This window comes from Podarcis liolepis (assembly GCF_965112155.1).
Source record: "Podarcis liolepis genome assembly, chromosome: 14".
Taxonomy (NCBI): Eukaryota; Metazoa; Chordata; class Lepidosauria; order Squamata; family Lacertidae; genus Podarcis; species Podarcis liolepis.
The window spans coordinates 24,939,586-24,965,252 of NC_139569.1; the positions used below are offsets into that span (position 1 = coordinate 24,939,586).

The 25,667-nt window shown below is 47.7% G+C and overlaps 1 protein-coding gene across 2 annotated transcripts in view; it reads left to right on the forward strand.

The window, feature by feature from the left end:
• The window catches only part of PRKCB (protein kinase C beta), a 185,410-nt gene that overhangs the window by 64,857 nt on the left and 94,886 nt on the right, over window positions 1-25,667 (forward strand). For both annotated transcript variants that reach the window (XM_083473978.1, XM_083473977.1), the window contains exon 3: window positions 5,218-5,300. In XM_083473978.1, the coding sequence (XP_083330104.1) occupies window positions 5,218-5,300 (83 nt within the window). The remainder of the gene's footprint in view (window positions 1-5,217; window positions 5,301-25,667) is intronic.

The window sequence follows — 25,667 nt, forward strand, 5'->3', positions numbered from 1 at the left end:
CAGCAGCATCTCTTCCCGGGAACTGGTATTCAGAGGCATAATGCCCCCAACAGTGGAAGGAAAACATAGCCAGCAGGACTAGTAGGAGCAACCTTTGAAAGTCTTCTCCTCCATGAGTTTAAGAACATAAGAACCCTCCTGGAGCAGGCCAGTAGCCCATCTAGTCCAGCATCCTGTTCCCAAAGTGGCCAACCAGATGCCCCAGTGGGAAACCCACAAGCAGGATCCAAGCACAAGAGCCCTCTCCACTTCTGTGGTTCCCAGCTACTCACATTCAGAAGCATTACTGCTTCCAACCGCAGAGGCAGAGCATCATCATAATGGCTAGTAGCCTTCAACAGCCCTCTCCTCCATGAATTCGTCTATTCCTTTTTTAAAGCCATCACTACATCTTGTGAGATCAAATTCCATAATTTATGCAGTGGCCACATTCACATCAGGTATTCAAAGCACTGTTATACCATTTTTCACAGGCTTCCCCCAAGGAATCCTGGGAAGTATAGTTTGCTAAGGATGCTGAGACTTGTTAGTAGGCCCCCATTCTTTCCCCAGAGTTCCCTGGGTCAGCAGCGGAGCAAGCCAATTGGGTGCCTGGGGCAGCATGTGTGCCCTGTGCCCGGAGGCGGGGCCAGCCACCCATGGGGGGGGCGCCATCTGGGGCAGGATGCCCCGCAGGGCTTCTGAGGAGTCTGCCTGCTTCCTCCCACTCAGCTGCCCTACAGCTGAGGGGGAGGTGGTGGGCGGACCATTTGGGGCAGCGTGGAGCCTGCGGGCGCCCAAGCCACTGCGTCAATCCCAGGAGAGATGAGTGGCTCGGGTACGCTGCAGGCCCCATGGTGAGTGCTGCCCGGCATTTTGTCACACACACACCCAGTGGTGACACCCGGGGCGGACCGCCCCCACCGCACCCCCTTCCTCCTCCCCTGACCTGGGTAGAGGGATCAGCTGATTAACCACTCTGGGAACTGTAGCTCTGTGAGGGAAACAAAGGGGCCTCCTAACTGCTCTCAGGGATGCGGGTGGCGCTGTGGGTTAAACCACAGAGCCTAGGACTTGCCGATCAGAAGGTTGGCAGTTTGAATAGGGTGAGCTCCCGTTGCTTGGTCCCAGCTCCTGCCCACCTAGCAGTTCGAAAGCACATCAAAGTGCAAGTAGATAAATAGGTACCGCTCCGGCAGGAAGGTAAACGGTGTTTCTGTGCCCTGCTCTGGTTCTCCAGAAGCGGCTTAGTCATGCTGGCCACATGACCCGGAAGCTGTACTCCAGCTCCTTCGGCCAATAAAGCGAGATGAGCGCCGCAACCCCAGAGTCGGCCACGACTGGACCTAATGGTCAGGGGTCCCTTTACCTTTACCTAACTGCTCTCAGCACCCATAACATGCTACAGTTCCCAGGATTCTTTGAGGGCAGCCATGACTGCTGCAAGTGGTACAACAGTGTGTCAAATGTGTGGTGTGCATGTGGCCACTGGGTGCTCCTTGGAAGCAAGTTGCCCAAAAGTTTCTATTGCCTGATCCTTCAGCCTCAGCCGAAATGACCTGCATAGATTTCCCCAGCCCAGAGGCAGGCGATGGGCCAAAACTCACATTTTGCTATTGGATCTCATTTGTAAATGAAACAACTTCCTTTCACAGCAATCTATGTTATGGATAGAACAATCTGTGTTCCTATCGATCGCTGAAAAGGCCAAGCACTCCCAGTCAATATGAGGTGGCCATCGCAATGGTTGCTCTGCTGCTCATTGGTAGAAACAGGAAGAACAACTTTGGTCTGGCAGCTAGACTGGATGGCTGGCCAAGGCAGCGAGTGGCTGAGCCTGCTCTGGTGATGGTGGCGGGATTGGGGGATCGTGATGTGTTTGCAGTCCTTCACAACAGGAATGTACTTCTTTCTTTATTTATTTTCTAAAAATCCATTTATTAAATTGCACCTTTTTGCAATCTATTTTGATATGGTTGCCTAGTTCTGCACTGTGTAACATTTGGCACCTAATTATTTTGCTGCCTGGTGAATGAGAGCTGCAGACTCCAGGATGCTACTGGGAAGGTGTGAAGTGTGTGTGTGATATATATTTCATGCCTTACTTAATAATTAAGCTTTGAAACAGAACCTCAAGCACAAGGATCAGAGAGGGTGTCATATCAGAGAAGGGCCGAGTGGAATTCTGGCAACAGCCTTGACTCCTGCTACATTCTCGTTGGCCACATCATTGCTGTCTGAGCAACAGGACTCTCTCCAAGGGCAAAATGGCTCATTCCCTCCCCATCTCCCCGTCCTCTGGTCAACAGTGAAAGGAGGTGTCCTCTAGAATCCCTGTGTACCCCCACCCTTGACTTTAATATTTAAAGACACCCTGGGGCAAGGGTGGGTGGAAGGGAGAGACAGAGAAGAACTGACATTTGCTCTGCATTTTAAAATGAAGCGACCTAATTTGCACCTCCCTAACTACTAAACAGATCAGAATGTCATTGTCCTTTGGATTTTGTACTGCTCTGAACTATGTGATACAATTCCTGGCTCAATAACCACGTGGGGATGCATACACTGAGATGAAATACAGATTTAAATATATTTCTTGTGCTACAGTATTCGCTTAAATATCGACTTATGTAAAGACACATCCAGAATTGACACAGGCGAGAAAATAATCCCTAGCAAAAGGCAAATTGAAATCGGCTTATAGATCTCTGGGTGATCACTATCACTTTCTGACTTCCAATTGTTTAAGAACAGTAGCAACCCAAAAAATATTCCTCCTTTCAGTTAGGCTACTGAGATGAAGAAAACTTGGGAGGAGAGGAAACTGGGTTTTTGTGTGTGTGACTGGACTGTGAGCTCACTGCTAGTGCTCAAAACAAATCTGAGCATGTGCTCGGAGGCATTCTGGTCCTTAAATTATGTCTCCAGCCCCACCCTAAGCTGCTCTATTGCACTGGGCTCTGATTGGTAGATCTTGGGCATCTTCTCTGCATCCAGAATGTTCCAGGTCCAATGGAATCCCAATGGAATCTCCATCCCCGATGGAATCTTCAGGTAGAGTTGATGGGGGTAAAAGACTCATGCCTTCACCCTGGAGAGCTGTTGCCAGTCCATGTAGACAAGATTGAGAAGCTAGATGAACTTCTGATCTGGATAAGGCAGATTCCTACGATCCTAGTAAAGGATAACTATGGCTGCACATGTTTGAAGTCTGGCTACACCATTGCTAGAGAAATGTAGTGTGCCCTGGGAGGGGGGAGGCAGCAGAGAGAACTTGTCCTGGTTTGGGAGTGGCTGAACCTGGCCGAAGGAATTGCCCTCTGTGTTTCCCTCCTTGACATGGCCCCTGACAGAAATGTTGGGCCCTCTGCCTCTTGTGGCCTTTTGCCCCCCACTGCAATTGCTGGGGAGCACAAGTGGGGAGAGATGTTTCTGTTGTGGTTGCCCCCTCTCCATGTCCTGCTTGTTGGCTTCTTCTCCTTGGGGCATCTGATGAGAACAGGATGCTGGACTCAATGGGATCCTTTGACGTGATCCAGCTGCAGCCAGACACTGGGCTGTCCTGTTCTTACACAGGCTTGTTGCTCTGGGCCAGGCATAGGCAAACTTACCCCTCCAGATGTTTTGGGGCTACAGCTCCCATCATCCCTAGCTAACAGGACCAGTGGTGGGATGATGGGAGTTGTAGTCCCAAAACATCTGGAGGGCCAAGTTTGCCTATGCCTGCTCTGGGCTGTCTCAGAAGGCTTCTGGTGTCTGGCAAGGAATGCAAACGATCCTGTTCTGAGTAATATGAGGCCCCATCCAGCCAAGCGGTTCTCCTGCACAGCAAGCCACGTTGAAATGAATGCAAGCAGCTCTGGAGCTCTGCTGGGCTCTTTTGCATCTGTTCTGCTGCCCAGATTAAGATGGTTTCAAAAAAAGGTGAATCCGTATTAGGGGCCATTGGGAAAGGAGTCAAAAGTAAAGTTGCCAAAGTTGCCAAAGTTGCCATAATGCCGTTATACAAAAGAATGGTGCAACCCCATTTGAAATACTGTGTACATTTCTGGTTGCCTCACCTTGAAAAGGATCTTGTAGATGTGGGAAAGGGCAACCAAAATGATCAAGTGGTTGGAGCAACTCTCCTGTGAAGAAAGGTTGCAGCATTGGGAACTTTTCAGTTTAGTAAAAAAAGGCGAATAACAGGCTAGAAGTGTATAAAAGTACGGAGAAAATGGAGAGAAATATTTTTTCTCCCTCTCCCATAATACAGTGTCATCCAGTGAAGCTAAATACAGTGGTACCTCAGGTTACACACGCTTCAGGTTACAGACGCTTCAGGTTACACTCTGCTAACCCAGAAATAGTACCTCGGGTTAAGAACTTTGCTTCAGGATGAGAACAGAAATTGTGTTCCGGCTGTGTGGCAGCAGCGGGAGGCCTCATTAGCTAAAGTGGTGCTTCAGGTTAAGAACAGTTTCAGGTTAAGAACGGACCTCCGGAACAAATTAAGTACTTAACCTGAGGTACCACTGTAGTGGGTGATTCAGCTTCCCACAGAGAGCCAGTGTGGTGTAGTGGTTAGAGCGTCAGACTAGGACCTGGGAAACCAGGGTTCAAATCCCCACTCAGCTACAAAGCTCACTGGGCAATCTTGGGCCAGTCGCGGTCTCTCTGCCTAACCCTACCTCACAGGGTTGTTGTGGGGGTTCAATGAGGAGGGAGGAGAACCATGTATACCACTTTGAAGGAAAGATGGGATTTATATGCAATGAATGAATGAATGAATGAATGATCCAGGACAGACAAAATGCAACACTTCTTCCACCCTTGCTGATTCCAGGCTGATACACCTGGAAATGGCTTCTTGGTCTTAGGCTCAAATGAATCACCTAACGATCTTACCCATCACAGGCCTTGTTGCCATAATCCAATAAAAGAGTTCTGGTTTCTACTTGATGTTCTTCAGCAGTTTGCTTGTGAATGACCAGCCTTTCAGTGCCTCGCTCAGAAAGCAAAACAAGAGATGAATAATCCCATTAAGCAACCCTTAATTGAGAATTAATTTCCTTGCTTGAAGAAGAATAGGAAACAAATCTGTCATGCCTTGCAAAGCCATGTTAAGTGCAAAATAAATATCTGGCCTGCTGGGGGATTGCAAGCCCTGACCGCGCAGGGGTCCCTTAAATCTTACCCCTCCACCACCACTTAGTTAGCTCTTCATTAAATTCTCCTTTCTTTGCTCTCTCCTTGCAGTCTGCTGCTTCGTCGTCCACAAGAGGTGCCATGAATTTGTTACCTTCACTTGCCCTGGTGCAGACAAGGGCCCTGCCTCAGATGTAAGTAAACTCCTCAACTAAGCTCCTTCTTGCGGGGGGAGGTAGGTGCAATGTTCTAAAAACAGTGAGGGCAGGTTGGAAGAGCGCCCTGGCAAACTGTCCTTCTGCACTTCCTCCCCGCGTCCCGGACCCTTTGCCCTCCATTAATGAGAAAAGAAGTGCATCCAAAAATGATCAAAGGAGAGACAACATGTTGGTGGGATTCTGACTCCAGGTTTCGGGGGTTCTCTTCTGCTTACCTTACTTCTGAGGTGGCTGCCGGGTGCTTGTGAGCCTCACTTCTTTCATTCTGCAGATCGACTCGGATGGGCTGCGTTTTGCAGCTTTTCTGACATTGTTTGTTTTTGTTATTTTGCTTTTGAGATCTAGTGTGGCATAATGGTTAGAGTATCTGTAATAGGTATGAGTTACTCGTGCGTAAACTGGTGCCTTTCTTGGCTAATTTGCCTTGTTAAAACTTTCTGACTGCACAGTCCCTTCTCATGGTGGCTGCCTCAGTCACTGGCAGAATTCGTCAGTGGGTGTTTCTTAAATCTTTTCCAACATAAAAGTTGTTTGACACCCAGTCTCCTCCTACTCTCTCTGCGCGGAAGTCTTCCACGCAGGGTGGGCGTGGGTAGCGGAGGACCCGTGCTCTCCCCGCTGGTGTCCGGTGAAGAGTCCTGGAGCCCTCTCGCCGATTCCCCCATCAGCCCCTCTATATCCCTGGTGTTGCGCTGATTTGCTTCCCCATCTGCGGAGCTGCCTCTCTCCCTGCTGGGCCCTTCTCCAGCATCATTTGAGAGCCTTCCCTCTGCCTCTAGCTCCGATGTCAGTTCCCTGACAGTATCCAACTAGGAGCTGGGAGGTAGCACTTGGCCATGAAGCTCCCTGGGTGACCTTGGGTCAGTCGCTGCTTCTCAGCCTAACCTACCTCAAAGGGCTGTTGTGGGGATTAAATGAGGAGCTGGAAAAGGGTGGGATATAAATGTAGCTACCTACCTACCTACCTACCTTTTATTTACTTACTTATTTCATTTGTGCCCTGCTGTTACAGCCTTGCCTGGAGAGGCCATTGGGGAATAAACCTAGGGTTTTCTGCATGCCAAGCAGATATTCTTTCAATGAGGGGTGGGGAGGAACAGGAGCAGCTTGTGATCTCCCCCCACCAACCCCATTGAAACGCTCTTTCTCTCTGCTCAATCTCACTTTTGTTGGCCTGTCCAGGGAGCTTGAGCTGGGCTGTTCCACCTTGTGTTTCTTTGGCTCAGTCTGCAGTTCTTTGCACCTGCAAGGACAGGAGCCTCCTCCTTGCCCATCGACTTTGGGCAATTTGCCTTGGGACTGTCTGGCAATTTGCCTTCACCATGGAAACGGGCTAATTTCTAGCGCTGCCGGGTGATTGATTTTGAGACGCTACTGAACCTCCTTGCTCCCACAGCAGCTATTATTAGCCTTTTTGTGATGAGGAGACCAAAATATACCCTCTGGTCTGTGGCCTTTCTGTCAGATTTAGGATCTTTCTTTCTTTCTTTCTTTCTTTCTTTCTTTCTTTCTTTCTTTCTTTCTCCCCACCCCTCTCTCTTTTTCTTAATCTTCAAAAAATCTCTCACTTTAGGGAAGCTTTCTGTAACCTTATATCCTCCAGATGTTTTGGATTACAACTCTCAACAGACTCAACCAGCACAGCTGTATGCCACTGGGGTTGATGGGAGTTGTAGTACACAAAATCTTTGGAGGGCACCCTGTTGGGGGAGGCTGCTGCAGATTGTAAGCCTACAGGCATGGCCTGCATTGCTGTGCTGAATTTTTGTGCATCAATTTTAGGAATAATAACAATACCAGTTTAATAATAAATACCAATGCGGCATTTGCACAATAACTTTTTGGTGGATCAGGCCCCATGCTTTCACTGATTCCTTTACTAAATCTTCTCCAGCTTATAACAGTGCATTTCCCCACCTTTGGTTGAAAACAGCTAAGTTAGGAATGAGTCAAGTATAATTATCATTATGATGATGATGATGTATATGCATCTGACTGGGTTGCCCCAGCCACACTGGGTGGCTCCCAACAAAAAAAAGCATTACGTGAAGGTAGTCCACTCTACCACTGAACAGCTCTTACCATCCGAAAGTTCTTCCTAATGTTTAGTCAGAATCTCCTTCCTTGTATTTGAATCCATTGATTTGGGTCCTTCCCTCTGGAGCATCAGGAAAAAAGCTTGCTCCATCTTTGCCAAAGCGCCTTGTCTTTTGAGGAGGCAGTCAGCAGTCCACGAAATCTTCCCTGGTACATTTGTTAGACTTTCTAAGGTGCTGCAAGACTCTGTTGCTTTTTGCCCCAGCACACTCTCGAGAGCGCCTTTGCCTTCTGCAAGGAGTGAACAGCTGGAAGGCTTAAGACATCTCCTCCTTATGCCACAATCATAAGACCACTTAATCTGCTGGAAGAAGTTCCATTAGCTGTGTTAGTGCTCTCAAGCAGTTCCTTTCCGCTTTGATGGGACTTGGGGAAACACATTTGCCTGGGTAGTAGGAGCACTTCAGCCTGGATGGGCTCCCAGTGGAACGTGCTCAATGGGATGACAGCAAACCAGCAAAGCAGAAGCCTGACTTCAGGGCTGGGAGTTCCCCAGTTGGGAGCAGCAGTTGGTGGTGACATCAGACTGCATTTCCAAACCGACTACAGCTCCTTTGTTTGCAAGTAAAGAAAGGTCAGTTGGCCTGGTTTAAGCTGAACACTGGCCATGCAAAAAATCTAAACACACTTACCTGTGCACCAACATTCAGCCTTTACGTTCTGCAGACCCATGGTCTAGATCAGCCTTTGCCAACCTGGTGCCCTCAATATATTTTAGGCTGCAGCTGCAGCTGCCAGCAGCCCCAGGCAGCCCAGCTCTACTGCAATTGAAAACCTCTGGAGGCTTGCGATAGGTTGTGGAAGGCTGTTGAACCAACACGTGAACATTACCTGTGTGAATACCAGCAATCTGGTTTTAAATGCATCAAGAGTTGCAGAGAGGTCTGTTTATTGTTGTTGCTGTTTAACCACACTAAGGACTCATCCAGACCCCCTTTTGCACTGTGCATTCCAGGCACAGGCCTGAGCTTTCCAGATCTAGCTTTCCAGATTTTCTCCTGCTGTTTACTGCTGAATCAGAACAAACAGAAATTGGGTTTCCCATTGATTGCTGTTTGTACCAATTCAGCAATAAATAGCAAGCCTTTCTAGGGGGGAAAAGAAGCTTGGATATGATCTATAAACTGTGCTTGGAAAGCACAGCACAAAAGGAAGCCTGGATGAGACCTACATGTCACATTTCAACCAGGGTTTACAACAGTCAGGATCACGAGGACCTCAAACCTAAAGTTCAGCTGAGGTTCTTCATAGAAATCATGGAACTGTAGAGTTTGAAGGGGCCCCAAGGGGCATCCAGTCCAGCCCTTTGCAAGAATGGAATCACAACTAAATAATCTCTGCCAGATGGCCATCAAACCTCTGTTTAAAAACCTCCAACTTTCATTGACACTCCAGCTGTTTCTTTGCCAGCACAGAGTAGAATTTGCTTGATTCAGGACTGGAGAAAATGGGGTTCAGCCAAATTTCAGAATCTGTAGTCACACAGTTGTTGGCATTTGTCTGTCTCAAGAGAGAATGGGGTTGCCTCCAGGGGTGAAGTCAAACCTCTGTGGGCCACTTGTGTCTATGACGGAAAACCCTGCCGTCCTGAGAAACATGTATATTCACAATGCAATTTTGAGAACAGCATTTCACAGTCTCGGGAGGCGTATGGGGTGGGGGGAGCCATGACTGCAATTGATGAAAACACATTGTGTACAACCTTAAGCTGCTTTGACAGCCTTAGCTGGTTTGGAACTGCAGTAAATGAAACCTCAGGCAAGACAACATCTCCAACGTCTCTGCTTTTAATATATGTTTAGGAAGTTCTGATCTAAATCAACCTTCACGATATGGCGCCATCCTGATCTTTCAGACTACAGCTCCCGCCAGCTCTTCTACCTGGGGGCTGATGGGAGCTGTCATCCAAAACATCTGATTGGCACCAGCTTGTTGAGGTCTGCTCTGGATGCGTTCAAAGCTCTCTCAGGTCTTTTTCCTCTTCATTCGCGTTGGGTGGGAGTGAGGGTCTTTGGAGATCAGAAGAGGAGCTCTCTGTATTTGGCCTGCTCAATAGATGGTTTCCTTTTGCAGGGCAGGGGGATCAGTTTGTGCCTTCTTTGCTCTCAGAGCTGGTATCAATCTGAAAATTAAGCTCCCTTTTTTCTAAGAGCATTAAGAGGAAAAAAAGGAAAGAATTGAGCCTTTTCCAATTATCTAAAAAAAAATAAAGCCCTCATTCCTCAGCCTTGTGCTCTCTTTTGATCTGTCTGCTCCACTTCATGTCAACGCCCTTGAAGAAAATAGGCCCTCTTATCTGTGCGAGGTCTATTCAGCGTAAGGCTCCTTTGTCGAGCAGATAAAGCATAATTATGCCAACTTGGCAATGTCTCTTTAAATAAAAATTAGTCGCATCAAAGGGCAGGGAGTGAAGTTGAGAGCTTCAAGGAAGGCATCCAGAAAAGCCTCAGGGCTGCTTCTTGCCTTTGGCTGAGGGACAACTGGTGTTGCCAGGTCACCTTGCCTGATGTGTGCAGGGCTTGGGTGGCACACCAGGGCACAGTGATGTTTGCAGAAGGTCTCGCAGATCCCCCAGAGTTGTGAACCAGAGGGGGATTCCAAAGTGTTTGGCTCTCCCTGCGCTTCCTTTCCTGAAGCAGCATAAGCATTTGCAAGCATGCAAAGAAAGGGACAAGTGATGCTTTGCCTGCTGGGTTGCTGTTAACAGTGCAGAGAAAAGTCTGCAGCCTTCAACAGCGTTGGCAGCTCTTGGCTTCATACCTGGATCCTCAGGAAAGCCGAGCACTATCAGGTTAACAACATTGTGATATATCGCCAGCTAAACATTGTGATATACGGATATATCACAATGTCTGAAATAAGGGTGGGGCTATGTAGAGGCATGGGCTGGCTTTACAGTTTCCCCCACATTGTGATTTTGGCATAGCACACACAGACATCACGATTCGCGATATATTGCCAGGCCAAAATTTATGACACCGATATCATGATATGGCCTTCAAACTGGTTTGGGACTGTATATCAATATATCACCCAGCCCTATTCCTCGGGGGTCTCAGAGCTGGACCCTTGCCTTGTAAGGTATGTGTATGCTCAGGCCTTGGGATCTCTGAGCTGGAGAGCCTGCCCTTCAGGCTGAGGGTTAGCTAGGAGTTCCTTTCACTAGCTTTGTCTGCTTTGCCAATGGCGGCCATCTACTACTGAGCCATGTTCAAGGTTCTTGTATCAATTTACAAAGCCCTGAACAACTTAGGTCAAGGGTACCTTAGGGATCACATGAACCCTTATAATATCACAGCTCAGTCACTAAGAGCAGCTGCAGGAGCATCACTGGTCAATCCCCGAGCAGGTGAGGCTCATTTGACAACAAGAAACCAAGCCTTCCAAAATGATTACCTTTTACCTTTTTAATGGTTTTATTGCATGGTTTTAGTGCTGTAAACTGCTTTGATTTTTTTTTAAAAAATGATATAATGGCATGCAAATTTTTAAAAATAAATATAAATAAATAATTTCCCACAACTCCAGCTTAGTCGTGAGAGCCAGAGGTAGTTTGTTGTTGTTGTTTAGTCATTTACTTGTGTCCGACTCTTCGTGCCCCCATGGACCAGAGCACGCCAGCCACTACTGTCTTCCACTGCCTCCCGCAGTTTGGTCAAGCTCATGCTGGTAGCTTCGAGAACACTGTCCAACCATCTCATCCTCTGTTTTCCCCTTCTCCTTGGGCCCTCCATCTTTCCCAACATCAGGGTCTTTTCCAGGGAGTCTTCTCTTCTCACGAGGTGGCCAAAGTATTGGAGCCTCAGCTTCACGATCTGTCCTTCTAGTGAGCACTCAGGGCTGATTTCCTTAAGAATGGAGGGGTTTGATCTTCTTGCAGTCCATGGGACTCTCAAGAGTCTCCTCCAGCACCATAATCCAAAAGCATCAATTATTTGGTGATCAGACTTCTTTGTGGTCCAGCTCTCACTTCCATACATCACTACTGGGAAAACCATAGCTTTAACTATACGGACCTTTGTTGGCAGAGGTAGTTTGGGGTGCTGCAAAAAGCCTTTCAAGTGTGGCTTGAGCAACGCACCGCAGCCAGGAGGGGTTGCTGTCAGGCACCTGAGTGGCTTCCAACTGGGAGCACAGTCAAGGCCCAAATCTGTGCATCTGTGTTGAGGTTAGGATGCAGCTGTCTCGGAAAGTGTTGCTGGATTACTCCTACAGGCATAAAGAGTATTTCTGGCTGACGCAGCTTTCGGTTCCTGCTGAAGAGTCTGGGGGTAGCTCTAGGACAGCTTTCCCCCACCTCGTGTCCTTCACAGATCTTTTGGGCTGCAGCTTCCATCACCCTCAGCCAGCATGGCCATATGCATCCTGGGAGTGGTAGTCCTAACCATGTTCATGCTGGCTGAGGCTGATGGGAGTTGTAGTCCAAAATGGCTGTGTGGGTTGGGACTGATAGGAATTGTAGTCCAAAACAGAGGCGCCATCTTGCAAGGGCGATTTGTGGAGGGTGGGAGCATTGTGCGTGTGATATCAGGACATCGGGAGGAGCCAAACACGGCAGCCACACAGCTTAATGGCCAGTAGCCCCTCCACTGCCTCCTCCTGGCGCTGTCACTGGCCAGATGCTGCTTCAACTCTCCTTCTTCTCTGTGGCGGGAGAAGGGGAGAAGGAGCCAGCCATTGGAGGCACACTGTGCTCAGCTCCACATTTTGGCTTCATGCCAATGGGGGGGTGCCCAGACGCTACTCCCAAAATATAGAGGGGGCCAAAAGTGCTGGAGCCCTAGGAGCTAGCACCCAAAACATCTGGCCCAAAACATCTGGAGTTGTGGAAGTCTGTTATGGGAACTTTCCACCACTTGCCACCAAGTCATGCACCATTCAATTGGTACAAAAGGTGTTGTTAATATGAGCTTCTCATAAATACACAAACCACATTGAGGCCCAAGAGCAGTGCAGATGTTTAGCACTGTGGGCAGCTGTGGATTTTCTGGCTGGTCTGAATTCCATGCCAGAGGAATGAGAGTGGGCAGTATAAGCTGCTGCTTATACCCCATGTCCTTAAGCAGCCTCTGACATCTGGTTTACTCGGCTACTTACTCCTCAAGATGCCTTGGCCTTGGGTTTGCTAGAACAGCAAGAACCTCGGGGGTAGGGATCATAAGCTGTTGTGGAGAGCAAGTGGCCTGGTTTTAATGCAGCAATGGGCAGATCGGGAAAAGGAATCTGTGTAGCATTCCCCTTTGAAGCGTCTCATTTCAAGCAGCTGGTATTAAGAGACTGCCTCCGACAGTAGAGGGAGATCAAAGACATCGTGGCCCATTCAGAGCTCTTGCCCTCTGTGAAACGGATGGGTTGAAGTTGCACACCTCCATTCTCTTCTGTACCTGAAAGAGGTTCTTAGCTCCCCCAGGCTAGCTGACTCAGCTCTGGCCAGTCTCAAATTACATCATCCCAGTCATGGAGGGGGGAGAAATCCCATCCACTTTGCATGTAAAGGTTAAGCCTACTCAATTCACACCTTCTGAAATGATAAGCAAACTGGGACTGCAGCAGCCACCTTTCAAAATTCACACTTCTCCAATTTTTGCAATGCAGTTCTCCAGCCAAGTAATGTGTACAAGTTTGCACGTAGGGAGGTAATGTGTTCATAGTGTTGATATTAGTGAAAATAACGTGCAAAGTGCCTTACATTAGATGAAATAGATTTGTAAAACTGTGTATATTAGGTAAAGTTGCATTCACAAATATACCATACTTTTCTGTGTATAAGACTATGTTTTTTTTCTTTAAAAATCATGCTAAAAAGTGTGGGGCGTCTTATACATGGGTAGTACATAGGGTGGACGTTTGAGTGGTTGCTGCCAAGGCTGTCAGCAGCTGTTGTGCGTGTTATTGGTTGCTGCGACAATGGGGGGTGTTTATTGGCTGATGCTCCAGTAGTTGGGTGGGCGATTGGCAGCTTCTGCCGGTTATGGGACAGACGGGAGGCGGATTTACCGACGCGTGCAGGTGAGCGATTTTCAGCAATCTCCCCTAAAAAATGCTCAACAACTCTGTGCCATCTACCCCCATTTTCTTAATTTTGAGTCTCCAAAACATAGGGGGCGTCTTATACATGGGGCCTCTTATAGACAGAAAAGTATGGTATATATCGCGTAAACTGATAGGGAAGTGTGAAGAACTGAAGTTTGAAAAAATGAGAAACTAGCTGTGATTCCTACATTGCGAGTGGTTGGACTAGGTCACCCTTTGGTCCCTTCCAACAATACAATGCTATGATTCTAGAAACCAAAGCCGATGGAGTCACTTAGCCTTCATTCTAACCAGAGCTCCAGAGTCTGACATGCACAGAAAGAAATGGCAAGCAGGCAAACTCCTTTTGAAAAACAGAGAGATAACCTGCACAGCCCTCATCCTAGGGCAGCAAATTGTTTTATGTTGAAAACGTGTGGTGCAATATTGGGGGCATGTTTTTATTTTCTCGAAGAAACCTTGAGGCTAAATTACTAAATTCCTCACCTGGACCTGTTGCCTTGTGGACGCTTTGCAAGCCTGTAGCTCTTTGGAAGCTTAGTGGCTTAGACAGGCTGTCACTTCCATTATGCCACCTGGCAGGGCTCAGACCTTTTGAGAAACACTTTCCCTAATTCGGCACATCAAAGTCACTCCATCAACGTCCTTTTGAGCCAGAAGAGAGAAGGAAAGAACAGCCCTAGAGGCTGCCTGCCCAGCAGCTAAAGGTTGGCTTCAGATGGGGAGGAGGAGGAGGAACCCAGGTGACACTTCAGTGCCAGGGGAAGCCCTGGGATCCCCACAGCTCAGACTAGTGGCCATAACACCTGACCAGGACAATATCTGTGTGTGTGTGTGTGTGAGAGAGAGAGAGAGAGAGAGAGAGAGAGAGAGAGTGTGTTAGAAACTCAGATATATAAGCTAAGTGCCAAATGGCTCCCTAAACTAAGGTTACAGTCGCCAAAACAGAATGCCTAGTTGCCATTTTGGGGCCAGACAGCTTGAAAGTTGAATTTTTGATATCTTAAGGATGTAAAATGAGTTTTTGAAATTTTAAAACAGAAAATTTAATAAAAATTATAAAAAAGAGAGTCGTACTTTTCAATACGGCTTTTTGGTTCCTGAATTTCATTCCGATTGTGCAGATAAAATACAATGGATTCAATCTTCTCGGTAGAGAGGTTACGTTAAGTAATAGGTTTGAACACTGAATGTGGGGGCTTCCTGTTTCTGGTGCGCCAGGAATGGAGTCTCCACCAACCCTGCAGGAGAGAGAGAGAGACAGAGATAATCAGATAACGATGGGGGAATTTCATCATCTGCATTCCTCTTCAGCTGGAAGAGGAACCAGGCTCTCATCTGCAGTTGGCCTGGTGGTCTGGCACTCACTTCCTCATGGAATGCGAGGGGAGGCCAAAGCACTGGGTACATGGAGCACTCCGACTGCCACGTTTCTGGAAGCACAGCTTATCCTGTTAATTGAACTTTAATTGGAGTAAACTACAGGCGTGTGCCAGAGACGATGTGTGCCAGGGACGCGGGTGGTGCTGTGGGTTAAACCACAGAGCCTAGGACTTGCCAATCAGAAGGTTGGTGGTTCGAATCCCCACGACAGGGTGAGCTCCCATTGCTCAGTCCCTGCTCCTGCCAACCTAGCAGTTCAACAGCACGTCAAAGTGCAAGTAGATAAATAGGTACCGCTCCGGCGGGAAGGTAAACGGCGTTTCCGTGCACTGTTCTGGTTCGCCAGAAGCGGCTTAGTCATGCTGGCCACATGACCCGGAAGCTGTGCGCCGGCTCCCTTGGCCAATAAAGCGAGATGAGCGCCGCAACCCCAGAGTCGGCCACAACTGAACCTAATTGTCAGGGGTCCCTTTACCTTTACCTTTACAGGCGTGTGCCAGAGACAATGAGATAAGAAACTGCAAAAACAACCCAGCTACAAGGATGTGAAAGGTTTGGATTGAGAGTGGATTTCATTTGGTAGAAGAGACGAAAGGGGGAGGGGAGCCCACAGTTTGCTTACTTAAGATTTTTTTCTACATTTATGATAAGGCAACCCCCCCACCCACCCAGGAATGCAAGTTTTATTTTAAAAATACCTGCACAAGTGAGGATGGAGGAAATTGGAATATAATATGGAATTTAACAAAACTAGTGAAACTGCATGTATAAGAGAAAGGAACTAAGAGGGAAAGGGGTAAGAAATGCTATGCTTTGAAAATATACTGCAAAATCCTTCCTGACCTCCATTATCCACAAAATAATGTGTTTGAGATAAGGATAAATGGCCATAAATCAGTGGCGGGGAGGGAAGGAGTCTACCAGCTACGAGAATAGAAGTTTTTGGATTAACTATCTGCAGTCTGGATTCAGACTGTTCTTCCTAGGCTGGAAAAATCATGGAAGCCAAATCACGGGACGAAGTGATGCAGTGACTTTTGGAAACTGTGAGATAACAGCTTCTCCTGAGACATGATGGGAACCATCAACGGTTGCAGGAATAAAGGATGCAACACTATATATGGATGGGAAAACATCATGGGAAAAATTGTCACAGGCAGGAAAGAATAAGGATTACAGCTAAAGTTCCTCACTGGAAACTTTATAAATTCCCTATTATACCAACATGAATTGAAATCACAAGATTGCTGTGTTATATAAGGGATTATTATAACTGAATGGAATGTAATGGAAATTATTAACATTTCAGAATGCAGAAAAAAATGTAGGAGAATGAACTCTAGCATGTGAGGGGGCCAGTTTAGTTAAATTGTATAATTCGACATTTGGATAATTGGCATTAATAATTGTATTAATTGGATACAATTGGTGTTGTTATAATGAGGCTGTTATTAGAATGATATTGGAAAATCAATATATTTTACAAAAACCCACACTGAATGTGTGAGCATATGTCTGAAGTCAATGGAAAGAACAAACACTATTAGATGTATTGCTGGATCTTCAATGGTTATTGTTGCTACTGTATTTGTTTAAAAACCAATGAAAAGTGGTTTTTTAAAAATATAATGCAATGGATAGAATTCTACAGGAAGTATTGCTAGTGTGTGAAAACAGTCAAGTTCCAAGGATGCAGCTCCAAATGGTGGAGAGGTATCTTCACTTGGTTGCAAGTGGCCAATAACCAGGTGCAAAATGTGCCCAGTGAATTTTGAACACGTGTGTGTGTGTGTGTGTGTGTACAATGGTTGCTGTGGCATTGTTCTGGGAAAAGCTTTAATTCACTGAAGCCTGCGTTAGGCAGAGGGTGGGACAGGAACGTCAGAGGCTGAGCTTCAAAGCACAGTCAGCACTTGAACTGCAGAGTGAGAACATCAGAAAAGCCTGCTAGATCAGGCCAATGTCCCATCTAGTCTGGCATCCTGTTCTCACAGCGCCTGACCAGATACCCCAAAGGGAAACCGACAAGCAGGACCCGGGCACAAGCATCACTGCCCCCAGCAATGGAGGCAGAGCTGAGCCATCATGGCTAGTAGCCATCTATAGCCTTTTTGTCCATGAAAAAGGATGGCAACTGGAGCAGGGCCTCTTGAAAAGGATCTCAAGGTCTGTGATGATTTGGTTGGGGAAAGGTGATTTTACGGGTTCCTTAGTCCCCTGCCCCTGAGTTGGGCTCAATAAGTGCACCTGAAAAAGTACTGGAGTGACATGATCGAAATGCCCAGTCCCGGTTAGCCATTTTGGACACCTGTTTTGGACAAATAGAAGCTTCTGTGAGAGCCAGTGTGCTGTAGTGGTTAAGAGCAGTAGACTTGTAATCTGGGGAACCGGGTTCGCATCTCCGCTCCTCCACATGCAGCTGCTGGGTGACCTTGGGCTAGTCACACTTCTCTGAAGTCTCTCAGCCCCACTCACCTCACAGAGTGTTTGTTGTGGGGGAGGAAGGGAAAGGAGAATGTTAGCAGCTTTGAGACTCCTTCAGGTAGTGATAAAGCAGGATATCAAATCCAAACTCCTCTTCTTCTTCCTCCTCCTCCTCCTCCTCTTCCTCTTCCTCCTCCTCCTCCTCCTCCTCCTCCTCCTCCTCCTCTTCTTCTTCTTCTGGGTCATTTTCATGAGGCTGTCCCATGAAGCATGCATTGCAGTCGCCTAAACAGAATGGATGAATCTGCCAATTTTGGCTGCCCTCACTTTCTCATTTTCCCAATCTTCAGTTCACAATTCACAATTATTTCTGCATCAGTTTGCAAACTTTTTAACAAACTGAAATGCATGAAAATGTCAATGTATTTATGTATGCATGTATCTTAATAGGCACATCTTTGCAGGGGATTTCCTTATAATGCATTCTTGTGTGTTATTTTTGTTAAGATATATTTTACTAGTTTAATTTGGGCACCCTTTCCCCCCTCATACATGCTTTTTGATGCCCCTTTTAATTTTTTGGTTGGAAAACTGCATTGCAAAAGTCAAGAGGGTTTAAAATAAATAAATTGTGTTTTTGGCCATGGATTGGTTGGGGAAGTGGGAGCTGCTATTCAAAATGCAAATAGAATAACTTGCTCCCCATCTCTCACCTCTTGAAATAACAATTGTGCACTCTCTAAAAATGATAGGGTTACTGAAATCAGAACAATCTGCAAATCTAATTTATGTGGCAAAGGCTTTGGGTGGAGTCTGTTTTGGAGGAGTCTGTTTTGGTCGCGGAGAGAATTGATGTCAGGCTTTTTGAAATACTCCTCTGCTCAGCTGCAATATTTTCTGTGGCTTCCACTGCTGACAGTTTCTCTCTTGGGCTAAATATGTTGTCAACTTCATTTTCTGTTTTTGTTGCAGGATGGATTATTATGGGAAGCGGGTTGCTCCGAAATGGGCATGTGGGCAGTTTGTTGTTTCCAAAGGGGATATAATATTTTGTTTTACTGCTTTCCGTGCGACGGGGACATGCTGTAATGTGAATGTTACCAGCACGTCTTGTTTTTAATCCCATTAAGAATTGCTCTGCATTAATTGGCTTCCTGCTTTGATATTCAACAATGCAGCCGCAATGGCTACTAGTAGGCCTCAAACAGATGGTGCAACTCTGTTTTCCGTAGGCACACAACATGTGCTCCAGAATGCAGAGCTGGTGGGCGCATGCTTCTGGGTGCCTTCTAGACCAGAGGGAGCCTGTTTCGTGGCTGCTGGTTCCAAGAAGCAGCTTTGATTAATTTTGTGCCCAAACATACACTGCCCATTTTAGAGCAGTGGCCCTATAAAGCTGGTCACCAGCTGTGAGCTTTCCTTGCCAACACAGCTTGCCAAGGCCAGCTATGAAAGCCTGAATGGGAGGCACATATTGTCTGAAGCCAGCAGGGGCTTAGAGGCCATAGAGCCTGTCCGTTGTTCCAGGCGTTGCTTCTGAGCGCTCTGAATTTTTAAGGGAGCGCTTTTCATGCCAGGTGTCTGACCCCTAACATTGGCTTTGGTTATTTCAGGAGTGAGGATAAGCCTGGCATTGTTTTTCATTGTTTTTACAAATTCTAAATCATTTTCTGCTGTTGGCACAGCCCAGTCCCCTGACCAGTGACATACCTTCCAACATTTCGGCAATGGAAATAGGGACGTCCTATTCCATCATCGGGACGCAGGTGGCGCTGTGGGTTAAACCACAGAGCCTAGGACTTGCCAAACAGAAGGTCAACAGTTCGAATCCCCGCGACGGGGTGAGTTCCCGTTGCTCGGTCCCTGCTCCTGCCAACCTAGCAGTGCGAAAGCATGTCAAAGTTCAAGTAGATAAATAGGTACCGCTCCGGTGGGAAGGTAAACGCCATTTCCGTGTGCTGCTCTGGTTCGCCAGAAGTGGCTTAGTCATGCTGGCCACATGACCCAGAAGCTGTACCCCGGCTCCCTTGGCCAATAAAGTGAGATGAGCGCCGCAACCCCAGAGTCGGTCATGACTGGACCTAATGGTCAGGGGTCCCTTTACCTTTTTTTATTTCATCATCGCCATCATCATTTTACTATTTCTACCCCACCCATGTGCCTGGGTTGACTCAGCTGCTCTGGGCGGCTTCCAACACATATAAAAACATAATAAAACATTAAACATTTTTTAAAAATTCCCTATACAGGGCTGCCTTTGGATGTCTTCTAAAGGTTCTAAAGTTACTTATCTCCTTGGCTCGGGGGTCGCATAACTCCATACCCTCCATTGTTTCTCCAGTGAAAACAGGGACATCCTAAGAAAAAGCAGAACATTCTGCAATCAGCTCAGGAACCAGGACGGCTTCTGTGAATCCAGGACTGTCCCTGGAAAATAGGGACACTTGGAGGGTCTGCAAAAATAAGCTTCCCTATGAGAACATAGGAAGTGCCTCCTGAATCAGGCCAATGGCCCTTCTAGTCTAGCATTCTGTTATTAGAGTGACCAACCAGATGCCCCAGTGGGAAACCCACCAGCAGGGCATGAGGACAACTGCAACTCTCTCTTTCTGTGGTTTGCAGACTGTTATTGAGAGGCATCACTGCCTCCAGCTGTAGAGACAGAGCATAACCATCATGGCTAGTAACCATGGGTAGCCCTCAGAATCATAGAGTTGGAATAGACCACAAGGGCCATCGAGTCCAACCCCCTGCCAAGCAGGAAACACCATCAGAGCACTCCTGACATATGGTTGTCAAGCCATATTGTCTCTTCTCTGTGAATTTGCCCATTCCTCTTTTAAGAAGACAGGGTGCCAGCGTTCTATGCCTGTTTTGCCCTAGCAGTCCATGCAGTTGAGAGACTGCTGTTTCGTCCCTGGTGGGGCCGATTTGTTGGGGTTTGCGGATAGCACACTCCCTGAGCACAGCTTTCTTGGCTTCTTCAGTGGTCTCGTGCCATTGATGCGTCTACTAGTGCTGAATATCTTTGAAGAGACAATTTCTTGGCTTAAGCATAAAAGACTGAATAGCTTAGCTAGGGCGAAACGGGGATAGAACTTCATACACTGGTTTATCAGCACCTCACAGCTACCAGGAACAACGTTCTTGAATTTTTTTGAACTTACAGTGGTACCTTGGGTTAAGTACTTAATTTGTTCCAGAGGTCCGTTCTTAACCTGAAACTGTTCTTAAACTGAAGCACCACTTTAGCTAATGGGGCCTCCCGCTGCCACTGCACCGCCAGAGCACGATTTCTGTTCCCAACCTGAAGCAAAGTTCTGAACCCGAGGTACTATTTCTGGGTTAGCGGAGTCTGTAACCTGAAGCGTATGTAACCTGAAGCGTATGTAAGCCGAGGTACCACTGTATTTAAAAAACAAGAAAAAACGAAAGAGTCAAGAATTCGTAAGAATCTAGTAAAATCTGATATTGCAAATTCACTTTATTTTACGTAGTTTGGAAGTTTTCATGGCACTTTGCGAGTAATTGTTTCTTTTTTACATATTTGATAAATGTGTAAAATTATTCTTGAACAACTGTGTGAATATTTGTATCATGCTGTATGAGTTGTACTATATCAACAGAACAGGTAGCATTTTTCTAGCAATCCTTTTTTAAAGCCATCTAGATTCATGGCCACCTCTACCTTCCATTTATCCATTGAAGGTCTTGTACACGATCCCTTCCCTCACACATTTTTTTCTTTACAACAACCCTGCAAGGTGGGTTCAGCAGAGAGGTTGTAACTGGCTCAGGGTGACAGATGTAGATGTATAAATAGCATCTATGTGTGCAGTCAGACCAAACACTGGAGAAGCTTCCTGATATAGAATAGGATGTCCGTATTTTCATCGGAGAAATGTTGGAGGGTATGATAATGGCATTACGATTTCGGCAGTTTTATTTTCCATTCCTCTGCTAATGATCCCTAGCTGTGTCCAGTCCTTGCATGAGCAGACAAAGAACACTGGATACAGCCCTCAGGTGTGAAAACACCGGCCTCCCACCATGAGTGATGTGCAGAACCCATCTGGGAAGTTGCCCCTAGAAAAATGTAACAAATAAATGATAATGCAGTGCCCGGAATGCCTTATGCAAATGAGCAGATCTGCATACATTTGCATTTGCATTCACATCCCCCCTCGTCATATGCTGGGGGACGTGGGCCCACACATCTCAGCTGCTCCCGTGGGTCTTGCACACTTCCTTTTTATTCCTGCCTCCCTTGTCAGTCTCCGGTTGGCACTCTGTCAGTCAAGGGACTCTCAAATAGCAAATGCGTTCCATAAATAGTCCCTTGGAAGAATGATCATATTAAAAGCACTTCCGCACACTCCCTCCCCACCCCCAGTAGAGAAAGAATCATGTGGAATTGAGCTTCTTAATTTGAGACAGCCATCGCACATGAATTGAGTTACCTGTCTTTCTCTGTGGCAGCTCAGAATGCTGGGCATCATTTGAAAGACAGCGGAACAGTGAGGCAAAAGAAGTTTAAAAAGTGATGTGTGGCATGGAGAAAGTGGAAAGAGGAAAGTTTTTCTCCCTCTGTCTTAACACCAGAACCCACGGCCATCCAATGACGCTGAATGTTGAATGATTCAGAATAGGTTTATACACACACACACACACACACACACACACACCCTTCTTCAGGCAGTGTTAAACTGGGAAACTCGCTCCCATAAGAAGCAGTGATAGCTACCAATTTGTGTGACATTAAAGGAGAATTATACAAATTCATGGAGGATGAGGCTATCAACAGCTACTAGCCATGATAGCTATGCTTTGCCTCTGTGGTCAGAGGCAGCGATGCTTCTGAATGCCACTTGCTGGAAACTGCAGGAGGGGAGCGGGCTCCTGTGCTCGGGTCCTACTTACTGATTTCCCACAGGCATCTGCTTGTCTCCTGTGGGAGTCAAGTGGCTGAAGTTAGCCCTGCAAGCCACAGTTTCCCCACCCCTCTCCTGGGAGAGGACAGCTACCTTCTGACTGAGCCCAACCACCTCCATCGCTTAGACTCCTACATGTCTTGACTGTAGGGCTTGGGGGACCTTAAAGGGGATGTGCTGTGAGAATGGAAGCAGCATATGCTGCTGTACCTCCTGGGCTAATGGGGTGCCTGGAGTCATGGGCGTAGCCAGGATTTTTGTTAGGGGGGGGGGCAGGACTTTTGTTAGGGGGGGACAGAACTGACCAGGTGGGTCAGTTAGTTAAGTATTTGTATTGTTTAACTTGATCTAGGGGGGAGGCAGCTGCCCCCCTGCCCGTCCCTTGGCGACCCCCATGCCTGCAGTGCACACTTGCCGTTTGCTACAGCGGGTCTAGAGTCAGCGGCGGAGCATATGCCCGCACTGCCCAGGGTGGGCACGCTCCTGAGGGAGGCGTGGCACGGAGGGTGCCCTCCCAGGTGTGGGATAGCTGCTCGGGTGCCCTGCAGCCGGGGGCAGAGTGAGCTGCCCATGGTGGACATTCTGCGTGCCACCTGTCCGCTACTCCCAAGCCTCCCCCAAGCTGTCAAAACAAAGGGGGAAGGGGGGAATGTCACCAGCAAAGCGGCGCAGCTCCTCCGCTTACCCCGACAGCTCGGGGTAGGCTTGGGAGTCACGGGTGGGTGCCACGCCAAAGACACCCCCCTAAGTGAGGGCACCTGGGGCAGTCCGCCCCACCCCCCCTTCCTACACCCCTGTCTAGAGCAGTGGCGTAGCGTGGGGGGTGCAGGGGGGGCCGGCCGCACCGGGCGCAACATCTGGGGGTTAGGGTTAGGGGGTGCAAATCCACGGGTTAGGGGGCACAAATTACTTGCCTTGCTCCGGGTGCTGACAACCCACGCTACGCCACTGGTCTAGACTGCAGGTTTTCCCCCAGTGAGAAGCACTGCCTCTCAATCCCAAAAGTGGAGGTGGAATGCCCATCTCCTTGGCTCTGCTTTTATGATGAGGTTGCTAGACTCAGGGCAGAACCTGGCTTTGAAAGCAAGCTCTGGGGCTGCTCCCAAAGGAGCATCACTTCTCAGATCAAACCCCAACCAGGATGTGCCAGCTTTCTTGGGAAAGAGCCCGTCCATCTCCAGATCAGCCTCTCCCAACCCGGTGCCCTCCAGCTGTTTTGAACCGCACCTTCCGCCAGCCCTGGGGCCGTTGGTTTGTGGCTGAGAGGAGCTGCAGCCCCCCAAAGCCCTGGAGAGCACCAGGCTGAGTGGGGAGGCTGACTGAGAGGCTGCATAGATGGGAATCTCGAGGGGTAGTGTGCCATCTTAAGGAGCCTCTCCTTCCCCTCCCCTTGTCCCTTGCTGCCAAGGAGATAAATAACTCAGTGTCGCAACAGACATGAAAAGCTGTGATGGGAAGCATCAGGGCAAATCAGGCCAAATGCAAGCGAGTGCCAGCCAGCCTCAAGGGAGTTGTTGTGGAGGGGAGGGGGGTGGGAAGACCACGAGAGAGAGACAGGGGGAGCAGATTGCTTTTGAGCAAAACTGGGTTCAGAAAACAAGGGGAGTCCACCTGCCTGCATCCTGTTACAGTGGTACCTCAGGTTAAGTACTTAATTCGTTCCAGAGGTCCGTTCTTAACCTGAAACTGTTCTTAACCTGAAGACCACTTTAGCAAATGGGGCCTCCTGCTGCCGCCGCATGATTTCTGTTCTCATCCTGAAGCAAAGTTCTTAATCCGAGGTATTATTTCTGGGTTAGCGGAGTCTGCAACCTGAAGCGTATGTAACCTGAAGCGTCTGTAACCCAAGGTACCACTGTACTTTCCTCTACTGAGGCAGGTGGGGGAAAGTTCTCTCCCCACACCTGCCCCCTCCCAATCCTACCTGGGCAGTGGGAAATGCAGGGAAGCAGTACACAGAAGCAGTAGCTGCAGACCTTTTGCTTCTTCTGTGAGGTGTCATAGAATAGTAGAATTGGAAGGGACCCCAAGGGTCATCTAGTCCAACCCCCTGCAATGCAGGAATCTCAGCTCGAGAATCTCTGGCAGGTGGCCATTCAATCTCTGCTTGAAAACCTCCAGTGAAGGAGAGCCCGCCATCTTGAAAGGGAGTCCATTCCACTGTCAAACACCTCTTGCCATCAGAAAGTTCTTCCTAAGGTTTCTTCAGAATCTCCTTTCTTTCTGCTATTCCTTCATTGCAGGGGGTTGGACTAGATGGTTCTTTGTGTCCCTTCCAACTCTATATTTCTATGATTATCTGATTCTAGGCTATGGAGGGCTACATCAGTGGTTCCCCCAAGTATTGACCTACGGCCTTTTCACCAAACTCAGGTTCGAGTATAAGCACATCACTTGCCTTAAAAAAGAATACTATCTCCCTTAGAAGCGGAGATTTCTCTAAGTATGTTCTGACTTAATGAATGCGCTTTTTGTATCTGAAGGTTTGCTGAAGACAGGTTAATTGTTGTTAACCCCCATTTTCTCAGGCGTCTCATTACCCAGCTGCTAGCTCAGTCGTTAAAAGGAGCATCTTCCAAGCATTTATGAATCTGAAAGAGGTTTGCTTTGGGGTGAAGCCTCTGAGTTTTTCGATGCAATTAACTTTCATCGCTGCCTGTGCCCGATACGCTGCACTTAAGCAGGTTGAATTAAGTGAAGTTCCATTAGTTCCCATCTCCCTAATGTCGCTCGTTAGCGGGGAGAGAGCACAGCGCATTACACTGATTAATGCAGGAGAAGAAAGAGGTTGAAAAGCAAGGAGGACCCCGCAGAGTGGACTCCGTTCAACTCATGGACCTCTAATGAAGCGGAATGTTGGAAGATTTGGGAGAGATAAGTCCTCATTCACACTGTGCAGAGTTAAACTACGGAACTCACTGCCACAAGAGCAGCATTGCTTACCAACCCAGATGGCTTTAAAAGGGGATTAGAGAAGGCCATTGAGGGCTACTAGCTAAGATGCCTCTGCTCTGCCTTCACAATCAGAGGCAGTAATGCTCCTGAATACCAGTTACTGGAAACCACAGGAGGGGAGAGGGCTCCTGTGCTCGTGTCCCGCTTGCAGGCTTCCCACAGGCATTTGGGTAGCCAATGTGAGAACAGGGTGCTGGACTAGGATGAGTGATTGGCCTGATCTTCTTGTGTCCTTCTGTTCTTAGTTTAGGTCTTGACATCTTTCCGCAGGGCCTGCAAGACAGAGCTGGTCTGCCTAGCCTTTGGTTTGGACTCACTCTGACCCTTATGTTTCCCTCCCTTTATGGTTTTGATCTGTGGGCTATTATTAAAATGAGGCTGCATTTTAAATTGTATTTTTAACCTGTATTTTAAATTGTTTCCCCCCCCCTCCCCTATGAAGTTTTTATTGTAATTTTACTGGTGTTAGCCGCCCTGAGCCCAGCTCTAGCCAGGGAGGGCGGGGTATAAATAAAAAATT